General features: G+C 43.6%; 1 protein-coding gene across 1 annotated transcript in view; it reads right to left on the minus strand.

Annotated features, from left to right (window-relative positions):
* The window catches only part of RORB (RAR related orphan receptor B), a 190411-nt gene that overhangs the window by 14083 nt on the left and 164026 nt on the right, over nucleotides 1-12302 (minus strand). Inside the window, exons 5-9 of the mRNA XM_032308223.1 lie at nucleotides 11217-11338; nucleotides 9554-9686; nucleotides 6038-6145; nucleotides 4429-4539; nucleotides 863-975 (exon numbers count right to left, since the gene is read on the minus strand). Of these exons, the coding sequence (XP_032164114.1) occupies nucleotides 863-975; nucleotides 4429-4539; nucleotides 6038-6145; nucleotides 9554-9686; nucleotides 11217-11338 (587 nt within the window). The remainder of the gene's footprint in view (nucleotides 1-862; nucleotides 976-4428; nucleotides 4540-6037; nucleotides 6146-9553; nucleotides 9687-11216; nucleotides 11339-12302) is intronic.

Below are 12302 nucleotides of genomic sequence, written 5' to 3' on the forward strand. Positions count from 1 at the left end.
TTGTCTTCAACTGAAAATATGCTTCATTTGCCAGTTGCTTGCCCTCTAAAAAATTCCAGTTCTTAAGAAATCCAAGATACTTTAAGATCCTAAATAATGCTTAGTTTCAATCATTAGGAAATTACTTCTTCCCCTTATGAGCATTTTACTCTGGTAAACATCTCTTCTCAGAACTCTTCTTAAAGATCACAATTCTTAAGTAAGCTGAACAGAGACACTGATGGCAGGTTGCACACAGTTTGACCTAGGGATACCTCACTATTTTGAAGGAACCCCTGGATAAATCGTGTATGAAAAGATTAGAATTGAAGGAAAATTTACTGGTAATCAGTCTAATCTTCTACTCTGGGAAGGACTCTGATTTACAACACATCTGACAAAAAATCAAGCAGTGTCCTCTAGAATATGACCAATGCCGGGAAGCTCACTACCTCACAATGGTTTACGCCTTTGTTCAGCAATTCTTATTTTACGGTTCTTTCTGATTTTAAATAAAAATCTCCCTACTCTTAAGGTTGGCCCACATCTGACTTCTGAAGAGCCACAAATTCTCTTTGTTCATCACCTGTCAATTCTGAAGACTTGATTCCTTGCTTTAAGCTTTTGTTCTTCATATAAAACACCCTTCGTTTCTTTCCCTGGTCTTCTTGTGCCTGAGGTTGAGATCCGACAATATCCTCTTGCACAAAGTCATTCTTCTCTCAATCTGTTATAACTTACTGATCTCCTCTTTAAAGCAGCACCTCAACTTTTATACATCTTTGGTAAATTCCAAAAACTGATACTGCTGAGCAATGCCCTTGCTTTCTAACTAGCCACTGTGTTTTCCCAGGGACAGTAGGTCTGTTCTCCTAGGACATACCTTTGCCAAAGTCTCATCATCCAGGTGATTCTTCTGAATCACGTGCTGAAGTGCAAAATAAATTTTTTCCTGAAGCTTCTGGACCTTCCTTGGTTCTATCAGCCAGGCTCGGTCTGACAAAGGAAAAGAATTAGGTTAGCGTGGGTGGGGGGGAATGTTAGCTTTCACCGCATTTATAGGTGCTGAGTTTCAGACCCATTTCATTGCTTTCGAAGACATATAGTTATTTATATAAAACACAGATATTTTACAAGAAATACCCTGATGACAGCAATGCTAGGTACACTGACCCAGGAAAGGAGGATGGAGGGAAGAACCCAATGGTTCCAGTAAACACCAGCATGTTTCGTATTATCTGTGACAACTTACATCTCTCTCTCTCGCTCTTCTGTTTTTGGACATTAACTTCTACTTTGAAAGAATCTAAGTTTATGACTTGTGAAGAAAATGAATTCTAGAAGAAAATCTATTACACAGGAATATTTTTGGTATTCAGGATCCCCCTTCCCTTTTATAAGCTAAGCTATAATGCAAAGCATAAACATGAATCAATTCCAAAAATTTAATCCTGTGTGCTCTTTTTCTACATGGAATTTTTTTAAAAAGATTTTTATTTATTTATTTGACAGAGAGAGATCACAAGCAGGCAGAGAGGCAGGCAGAGAGGAAGGGAAGCAGGCTCCCTGCCTAGCAGAGAACCTGATGCGGGGCTCGATCCCAGGACCCTAAGATCATGACCTGAGCCGAAGGCAGAGGCTTTAACCCACTGAGACACGCAGGCGCCCCTCTACATGGAATTTTTAAGTGGTGGGTAGGACAATCCCTCCTTTCCTTTCTCCTATCCTACATTTTCTTTTTTTCCTTCCTATATCTCTCTCTTCACCACCCACTTCCTTCCTTTCTTCCTAGAAGCTTTATGGCTGGTGACAAAAATGCAGCCCAGCATCCATGCCTCAGGTGGGAGCTTCCATGAAGAGACATCTAGAGTCTCCAAATGCTGAACAAATACTCATGGAAAAGAACTTGGAAATGGTCCATCTGAACACGGTTCAGGTCAGGTGAGAAACTCAATTCTGTAATCCTAGACAGGGCAAGGACAAGTCTAGCCACCGGTTAAGCAAAACCCTTACGTAAGTGAGCACAAAAGCCTGCAGTGACAATTGTCAATCCGAATAAATTAGGTTTCTCTCCCTCTCCCTTCTCTAAACTATCCGGCGCTGAAGAGACCGTGGCTTTTGTGACAAGATCTGGGGGTTCAAGGGTGGGGTCCGGCATGAACAGAGCCTGCAGAGGCTGGACATCGGTCTTTCCTCTTTTCTGAATATGGCACTAGGCCAGGATGGCAAACAGGTATCTGGAGCTGCAGAAGCCCCTGAGTTGGCCTGGAAGATTCTTTGCTAGGAAGACAAAGCCAAACGTCATGCTTCCAAACTCTGCAAAACTTGATGGCTATAGGCTCACAGTTCAGCTGATTTCTGATCCATAAACAACAGGCTTACCTTAGGTCTGGGCAGTTATCTTCATAGATAGTTTAGGTGAGTTATGCCATGTCTTACGTATTCGCTCCTAGGAATGTACTCACTTACCACAGACATCCCTAATAAACACAGTGTATTTTGCAAAGCTTCCTTTGAGCAAGTGGGAAGCAGAGTGCAATCTCCTCCCTCATCCTAGACCCACAGGCTTAGAACGAGTCTTCTATTTAACTATATTCCAAGAAAACTGTCAAATGCGATGAGAAAATGGTAGGAGGAAAGTTATCTGGCATGTGGTTGCTATCAGAAATAACTAGTTCTTGTCACTTCTCCCATTTATCTTTGTGCTTCCAGGCCTGAGAAACTTTGGAGGGTTTAAAACAAAACAAAAAACAAAACAAAAAAAGGCCTAAAGGAAAAACTTGATTGTAGACAGAGCCACAGAAGAAACTGTTAGTAATAACATGCCAAGTGATAATTTCTATTTTTGATAGCATGGTTAAATAAAAAAGAGAGGCAAATTGAAAAGTCTTCATAAAATTTAACAATAAATAGATAAAGCCTCACTGATAAAAAAACGTAGAGGCTAAGAGGCACCTGGATGGCTCAGTTGGTTAAGTGTAGGACTCTTGATTTCAGCTCAGGTCATGATCTCAGAGTCTTGAGATCAAGTCCCACTCCAGGCTCAGTGCCCAGCATGGAGCCTGCTTAGGATTCTCTCTCTCCCTCTGCTCACTCTCTCTCCCTGATAAGATCAAATAAAAAGTGTAGAGACTGGTGTTATTGGTAGATACAGCTGGAATGACATGTCAGTGTGTGCAATCATGGGTAAGATTAATTTCTTCCAGTCCCACTGAAAACTATGTAAGGGAATAAGAAGAGCTCTAGTCCCTAGGATGAATTTTACAGAAAGAATGAGTCTCGTGGCCATGAAAATTATTAGCGGAGAACTGTAAATGACACTGGTATCCTTTCACCCAAAATCTAACTGAGCAGACAGCTGAGTGACTCTGAGTTCATTCTGGTTGAAGAAGGAGCCATGTACTTACTAGGATTCTAGACATTCTCAAGCTGCCACATATTTACAGCATTTCAGTTGCTAGAGTTCTACTGGAGCTATAAACATTACACCTTATCTTCTTTGAAAATTTTGATATGTTATTGCATTTTAGAGCTAGACACGATCTTCATTTTTTTCCTAAGATTTATTTATTTATTTATTTGAGAGAGACAGAGCACGCTGGGTAGGGAAGGGGCAGAGGGAGAGGGAGAGAATCATAAGCAGACTCTGAGCAAGTGGAGTGTGAGCCTGACACGGGGCTCGATCTCATGACCCTGACATCATGACCTGAACTGAAATCAAGAGTCAGACACGTAACTGACTGAACCACCCAGGCGCCCCACGATCTTAGTATAATGAAGTCCACACTTATTACTTTATAGATGAGGAGACTAAAGCTCGGGGGGGGGGGAATCAAGTATTTAAGGTCACAGAGAGAAGTGATGACACATCCCTCTATGGGAATGTCTGCGTCCACATTGGAGATTCTCCCTTTCCCAGTCTTTAGTGGGAATCATTTTTCCCTCTGCTGTCCTCATATTGGGGCTTTTCAAAGCCCCTCATATTGGTAATCTTGGTGGAAGAGCCAACAAAGCAGGTGTTTAAAGAGAAGGTTGTACATTTTATTTCCTTTTGTCCTCATGCTGGATCTTTCATTTAAATATATTTCTACTAAGTCTCACCTTGATGGACATTTGTTTTCAACCTCCTTTATTCTTACAATCGAAATAGAACTTAGCTGTAACTCAGGCCACCATCCGCCCTCATTAATCTGTTAAGGAATGCTTTCGCTTATCTAAATCTGGAGTGAGCCTTACCACACACCCTTCTCTTGCTTGTGGGGTAAAATGGCTCATTTTAATTAATTTAAGGCTACTTTCTTTTGAAGTGTCCAAAAATATCACAAGCTTGCTTAAGGAAATTTAAATTTCTCCTGAGTACATAGGCTTGGGTAGATATAATTCATGTTAAAGACAGAATTTTTTTTTTTTTTTTTTTTTTTTTTAAGACAAGACCTCAGACCTCCTTACCTGGAGATATCAGAACAGCAGATGAGAACAAAGCAATCTCCTCCTCAGTCAGCTGCAAGGAACACAAATTCTTTGCAAAGTCAAATGCTTCATTCACTAGGTCATCGGAACCTATAAAAGAAGGCCAGTTAAATGAGAATAATTGAATGGAATGGGGCAATAGTAAGGAAAGCCCCATAATCCAGACGGTATTCAGGGATTTGCACACTCGGCAAAAATTTTTCCAAGTTCCTAGTAATTACAGAATGAGGAAATTGGGCAGCATCTCAATCAAGCACTGAAAATTAACGTTACACCCATGAGGGGCTGATGGGATGGTATGTGCCCACTGTAATATTCAACTGGGACTAGAGAAACTAAAAATAATCTTGGAAGTCTGAAATTAGTTCCATCTAAAAATATTTAAATAAGTGATTTTGGGGATCCTTCAGTAGAGAGAGAACATACACAGAAAACCAAAAACATTACTCATAAGGCATAAGGGCTATCGGTCTTAGTGGCCCCGGAACCTGGCAGCATAGAATGCTCAGAGACCTCAAACTGAGATGTCTAAACTTCTTATAGAACGAAGAGGAGGTAGCTTTCAAGTGGGTAACTTCCCTGAAAATCTTACTGAGGGGCAGGCATTCATTTATTTTTACCTTCTCACGGATCCCTTGTAGGTCAGTTGCTTAGCAATGGTGAATTTTGGCAAAAGAATGCTTCGTCCCTACACTGATCCTTGGTAAATGTTTATTTTATGAGGCTGGAAATATACCCAAGTTGCCTGCCAAGGCTTTTCCTCCTTTCTTGAAAATCTAGCCTTGTAGAGGACATGGATGTGTATCAGCGGCAGAAGGCCAACAATGCCAGCCAGACGGACTTGCCATTCGCCGCCCTATCAACTGACAGCACAGAAGGTGAAAGGGCACTGGCCTCTGTGATGTCCAGGGGCCACGTATGGAACAAATGGCACTGCCAATCGTTAAAACCTTTCCTGGCATCGGCCCATCTTCGCTAGCGTTCTTATCTGCTCGACCGATGCCGATGTGAATGATACCCAGCACTTTCAAAGACTGCCTGTGTGTGTGCCCCCCCACAGGAAAGGTCTGGGGATCATGGGAAAGCAGGGTGGCACCCACTCTTCCTGTGCTCCCACCAGAACATCATGGATTAACAGGGAGAAACTCAGTGCTATGGGAAAGAAGCAAGTGAAGGAGCTCTTTTCGTTAAATATCTTAACTAACGATTATGCATTTACAGAAGACACTAAGAGATCACTCACCCATGGACCACCAGTGGTCTACCTAATGTACTTTGTGAGGCAGTAAGCTAGAAGGCAAAATAAGTTGATCTTACAAAGAATAATCTAGAATGTCTCTCAGTTCTTTCGGAACCGGTCTCCATTGATTTCTGAAGGAGGTGTGGTTGATCTCAAAGGGGGCTGTGGTTCTCTCCCACCTTTCATATTAGGATGCACAACTCTAAGATCCTAGATAACACTGGTCCAGCCCCTGTCAAGTGAGATGCTAGTTCAAATTCAAGAATCAGGGCATTTCATTTACCAACTTCTCAGTGGAGAAACTGACGGCAGCTAAGAAAATTGTGTCACCGTCAAAGGTAAACTCACCTAAGGCCTTGAACATCTGCATTCCTCCGTATTTTCCTTCAAACAGGACAGTGTTGTTTAATGGGTTGAAGGCACGGCACATTCTCACTAAAACCACTTCCAAGCAACCTATGAATAAAAAAATAAAGGAAATATGTGTATACGTGCAATAATAAAGAAGTTATTATTATAAAGGCCGGGGACTTCCAAAAGAATCTCGAAAACACACACACATACACGTAGACACATAGCTGCACCCATTCAGAAATACCTCAGGATCTCTTCCCGAGTAAAACAAAACAAAACAAAAAAAAATAGCTCTCTTCATGCTTGTGTGAGGAATTAAAGATAAAATAGACCTTAAAGGAGGTTAAAATGGAAAGCAGCAACAATATGGTTTTGGGGAAGCATAATTTTTCTTTTCTTTCTTCTTTCTCCTTCCTTCCTTCTCTCTTGCCTTTTTTTTTTCTTTTTTTAATTGAATAATATTACAGGTGGTTCCAACTCCTGGATCCACAAGGAGGTTTGCAACAGGCAAGTCCAACCTGTTCCCTTTTGCAGAAGCTCCGCAGGGGCCACATGTGCCCCCTGTCCGTGTTAGGTTTCAGCACAGGACGACTTTACATAGGGGCCCCTTCAGGGTGTTTCTGGAGGGCACCACGGACGTCTGATGTCTTTGAAAGGAGGTTTTCTTGGTCAAATGAGTTTTGGCAAAATGCTGAATATGATCTCCCTTCCAAGTTACAATCAGCATTCACAGGTCAAAGGCTGGGGAAGCCTCAACATGAAGGAACTTGTTCAGCCTTGATACTAGCGTTTCTCTGACTTCACGGTTGGCCCAGAGAGGGCAGGACCTGTGTCTGCAGACATGACGGGGTTGTGGTTACTTTATTCACTATTACATCTCCAGGACCTAAAAAAGTTCCTGGCACCTAGTAGGGGCTTGCTAACTACTTGTTTTTATTATGTCTGTAAAGTTTTCTTTATTTGAGAGAGGTAGAGCATATGCGGGTGGGGGGAGGGGCAGAGGGAGAGAAACTTCAGGCAGACTCGCTGCTCAATGCGGAGCCCTGCACGCAACTCCATCCCATGACCCATGAGATCGTGACCTGAGCGGAAACCAGGAGTCAGACACTTAACTGACTGAGCCCCCCAGGCGCCTCTAAATATTTGTTGAATGAACTAGTTTGCTGCCTTTGTTTTGCCCTCTGAACATTTATGGACATTCTGAGGAACCACCGTACAGGAGAATCGGCTAAGCCCCTGGTTTCCCCAGGGTATCTGTGGTGCCTTTCTTACTTGCCCCTGAATATTTATGTCTGTGTCTTACTTTCTTTGGTCTGCTGCTTTCTCCCTTATATGTCACCCAGCAAAGGGGCTTACACATAGAAGGGGATTTGTAAATCTTAAAACAGTGTTTTTTCTGGGGTGCCTGGGGTCTGCTTCTCCCTCTGCCTCTGCCTGCCACCTACCCTGCTTGTGATCCCTCTCTGGGCTGTCACTGGCCCAGATAGACCTTAAAGGAGGTTAAAATGTCACTGTCAAATAACAACTTTAAAAACAAAACAAAACCCCCCCAAAACAGTGGTTTTTCTGACAAAAAACAATAGGTACCATTTATTGAGTATCTATAAGGGGGAAGGCACGTTCCTTGGCCCCTGACATCTGTTATTTTATTTGATCCTTACAATACCATTTCAGGTGAGCTTTTTTAGTCCCCCCCTTTTTTTAGGGGTGAGTTACGGGAGACTTAAGGAGGTTAAGTTCTCTGTCTGCCCTTTATACTAGAGTCAACGTTTTTTACAGCAGGCAGAGATGTTAGAAGGTCACATGGTAGAGTGGTTCTCCAGGATCAGTCTATGGGCTCGTTATACCTGAGACTTAGAAATGCAGTAACCTGGGTTCCCTTCTCAAAGACTTCAGATGACGCCCACGACTCAGAACAGGCAGCGAGCTCCTCAATGCTGCCAGTGCAACTGGAAGTTTGGAATTCATTATTTCTACTCCATCTCTTTATTTTGCAAATGAGGAAACTGCCATCTCAAGAGGCTAGCTCAAGGTCACATATCAAATGTGGCAGATTTTTTTTTTTTTTTCAAAGAGAGTCACAAAAATATCTTCCATCCCACATGCTTTTCAAGGGCCTTACCACTCCCCCATCAAGAAGGAGGATTCATGTCTCCTATCCTTGAGTCCAGGTGCACGGTCATGGCTGCCCTGACTAACAGGGTGAGGTGGAAATAACCCAGCTAAGCCAGAAAAATGTTATGCACTTTGGCCTTGGGCGTTCGGAGTGCCAGCCTCTGAAACTAGCGAGCGTGCTGCGAGAAAGTCCAGGCGCGCTGTGGAGAGGCTGACGTGCGTGCATAGGAACTGGGGACTGCAGTCCAGAGCCTTGGCCGAATTCTGGACTCAACCAGTCCACACTGGCAGCCAAGTGAGGGGATCCTCCTGTCCTCAGTCAAGTCGCTTGCCTCAGTGAACCCCACATGGAGTAAGAAACAAGCTGTCCCTAGCTAGCTGAGACCCGCTCACATGGTAGCTTTGGGAGCAAAATCAGTGATGACGGTCAAATGACCTATAGGTTTCAGGGTCATTTGTACCCAGCAATAGATAACTGATCAATCAAACTCATGTTCGAGACAAGGTTTGTACCATCTTCAATCATGTGGTAAAGCAGTGGCAGCAACTTATAACTACTCTATCTGGTCAGCTTGGCCATACACTGGCTTTGTGACATTGAACGCAGCCCTTCATTTCTCTGAATCTTCCCCTCCTCCTCTAAGAGGGAATTAATACCAATGTCCCCAGACTAAGTGAGATGTCGTGAGCAAACATGAACATACGTAAAGTATGTTATGACACACACACACATATATAATCATTACTACAGCCCAGGTCCAGGAAGGTTAACAAACACCATGATGGTTCCTATTTTCTATTTTGAAAGGGGGGGTGGGGGTCAAGAAGGCAAATTTGTTTCCTGTTTGGGTAACAGCATCTGGGAAGTCTGTCGCACGCAGACGTTCCTAGGTGACTGTGCGAGTCAGAGAGCAGGTATGAGAGCAGGGGACGGGAGATTAGAGCTCGGGGGGTTTCTCCGGGTGTAGACTGGCTGCAGGCTATCCTCATTAAAATGACGAGGAGTGACCACAGAGGCAACGCACTGCTAGCCTGGATGTCTCTTCCCACCCTGACAGAAGGCAAGTGGCGCGTCTGAGAGCCAGCTCAGCAGTTCAGCCGCCTTGACACGTTCATGACTTGCTTGGCCTGTCAGGCTGGGGAATCTCAACCTCCGCAATTAATAGCTCCACTTTCAATAAGCAAAATTGTATCTGACTTCAAAGGGGAACGGAACGAGTATCAGGGCATTTTCATTACCGGGAGTCTCCTCTGGGAGTTGGCCGACCGTGTGGGTGGTAAATATGAACTACACCCTGGAAGGAAGGTTTTCCAGAACCAACACTGAGCCAAGTTGACCAAAGTGACCGCATCCTGGTCGCCAACAGGCCCCCCATGCTTCTCCTCCCGGCCTACCTGACTTGAGAAGTAGAATCTGATCGTTCTGACAGAGCTCCATGAAGCCCGTGATCCGCTTCGCGAACTCCACCACGTACTGGATGGCGTGAGTGATCTGGATGGCGCACTGCTGCCACAGCGCTTCCCTGGACTTCAAGAGAGAACCACGGAATGAGCAACATGGAGAGTCAGTGGCATAGTCAGGGTTTCCCTCCTGGTGCTCCCCTCTCACGGGGGGGCCCAAGGCCAGGATGTACCCAATTCCTTTGAAAGAGGTAGAAAATGACAATATTTTCTGACATATTGTTCTGATCTGTTCAAACCTTGATACACGATTAATGTACTGAGACGAAAATAATGGAAGCATTGCACTCAGGTGTAAAGATCGATGTTTAGTTTCTTTGCTCTTTTCCCCTCCTCTTCCCCTAAACAAACTCGGGCTCTTAGTCCGTTCTGGGAGAAAAAAGACTCTCACACTGAGGAGCAGTGATCTCGTTCCCAGGCTTCTATCTGGTCATGTTCGTGGGCACCTAAGGAACACTGAACACTGAACTTGTAAGATTTTTACATTGTGTTCTTTTTCCAGAACTTACGGAGAGTGCTGTTTGCTATAAAAAGAATTTCACAGGGAAAGACCTCAAACCATCAACTCACTCTCTTAAGTAATTTAGAATCTGTGAAATGTATTTTTTGACCCTTGCATTATCTTCCTTGGAACAGGATACATAAATCCAAGTGTGTGAATTCTGCTTTTTATTGATCATAACAATACCTATGGTTTTGTCTTATTTATATAAAAGGGATAATATTTAATTATGCCAATGGAGAAAAATCAATGTTATAATCATATATTTATTGACTTATACATATTTTTTTTAGATTTTAAGTCATCTCTGCACCTGATGTGGGACTCGAAGTCACAATCCTGAGATCAAGATCACAATCCCGAGCTCAAGATCACGATCCTGAAATCAAGCATGCTCTACTGATTGACCAAGCCAGGCGACCCTCATATATTTAGATATAGACCCATTTATGTATTTTATTTAAAATTTCATTTACTGGTAGATCTTGTAATTGTAGATCTCCATCCCAAAGAAAAGTGATGTGACTATATAACAATAGCAAATTCCTTCTCTTAAAAACTTCTCTGGTGGATACAAAGTAATAATAATAAAAAAAATATATAATTATAACATGAGGTGAGTTGTCCTTTTTTTTCTTTGGTCCTTTTTAACATGCAGGGCAAGAAAAAACATTTAGGATGCTTTATGGCATATCTTTGTAGTGTAAATTTGCAACTATTACTACTGCTACAATTTCTTAATTGTTTCTCTTCCTTTCCTGGCCCCGGGAAGCCACGATGAGAGGTCTTAAGGTCATCTGATGTGGGCACAGTCTCCCTGGTCCCTCGAATAGGGCAGTGTTCTTTAATTGGGGTGGTCTGGGTTCCCAGGGAACATCTGGCGACATCTGGAGGCAGCTGATTGCCACGACGGGGTGAGGGACTGCTACGGTACCTGGTGGGCAGAGACCAGGGATGACGCTAAGCATCCGCCAGCGTGCGGGACAGTCCCTACACAGAGAATTATCCGGCCCTAATTGTTGGTAATGCTGAGGTTCGAGAAAGCCAGAAATCGAGAAATCCCAAGAAAAACGGTCACATGATTTCCTAGAGTACCTTGCTCTGATAGGCTTTAATTTCTTCATAGGTGTGGGTCTGCCACGCCAGCTGGTGTAGCTCCTCCATGGTGTACTGACACGTCTCCAGGTGGGACTTGATGATGTTCTGTGCGATTCGATCTGTGAGAAGGAAGATCAGTTAGAGGGTCTGTAAGTTCCCGCTCTGCAAAGAAACTAGCTGTTACTGTTTCCTACAGGAATCCCTTTGGAGATACTCCAATTGTATGAGTGTCTTTAACCCTACTATCTGTCTATGTATCTCCTAACTATTGTCTTTTTTTTTTTTTTTAAGATTTTATTTATTGAGAGAGAGAACACAGTGAGAAAGTACAAGCGGGGGAGCAGTAGACAGAGGGAGAGTGAGAAGCAAGGAAGCCCAATGCGGGGCTTGATCCCAGGGCCCTCAGGTCATGGCCTGAGCCAAAAGCAGATACTTAACTGACTGAGTCACCCAGGCATCCCTCAATTTCTAGTCTTTTACTCCCTCCCCGCTTTTGGGTCACAAACCCGGGGCTTTACAAGTTGTGAAGTGTTCAAATAATAATTATTATCATTATTTATTTTATTTTATTTATTTATTTGCCAGAGAGAGAGAGAGAGAGAGAGAGAGCGAGCACAGGCAGGCAGAGTGGCAGCAGAGGCAGAGGGAGAAGCAGGCTCCCCGCCAAGTAAGGAGCCCGATGTGGGACTCGATCCCAGGACGCTGGGATCATGACCTGAGCCGAAGGCAGCCGCCTAACCAACTGAGCCACCCAGGCGTCCCCAAATAATTCTTTTTAAAATAAATACAAATGACCATGTTTCCTGCTTTTTGGCCTAGAATACCAGTAACACGGTTGACATTTCACTCCAAAGACTTTAAAAATATTTTGAAAATCACCAGACTCCCATTGTTTATCTCAGAAAGGGGGAATTTATTTATTTTTTTATTTATTTGTTTGATAGAGATCACAAGTAAGCAGAGAGGCAGGCAGAGGGGGGTGGGGAAGCAGGCTCCCCGGAGAGCAGAGAGCCCGATGCAGGCCTCGATCCCAGGACCCTGAGATCATGACCTGAGCTGAAGGCAGAGGCTTTAACCCACTGA

Source organism: Mustela erminea, chromosome 12 (assembly GCF_009829155.1).
Source record: "Mustela erminea isolate mMusErm1 chromosome 12, mMusErm1.Pri, whole genome shotgun sequence".
NCBI classification, from domain to species: Eukaryota; Metazoa; Chordata; class Mammalia; order Carnivora; family Mustelidae; genus Mustela; species Mustela erminea.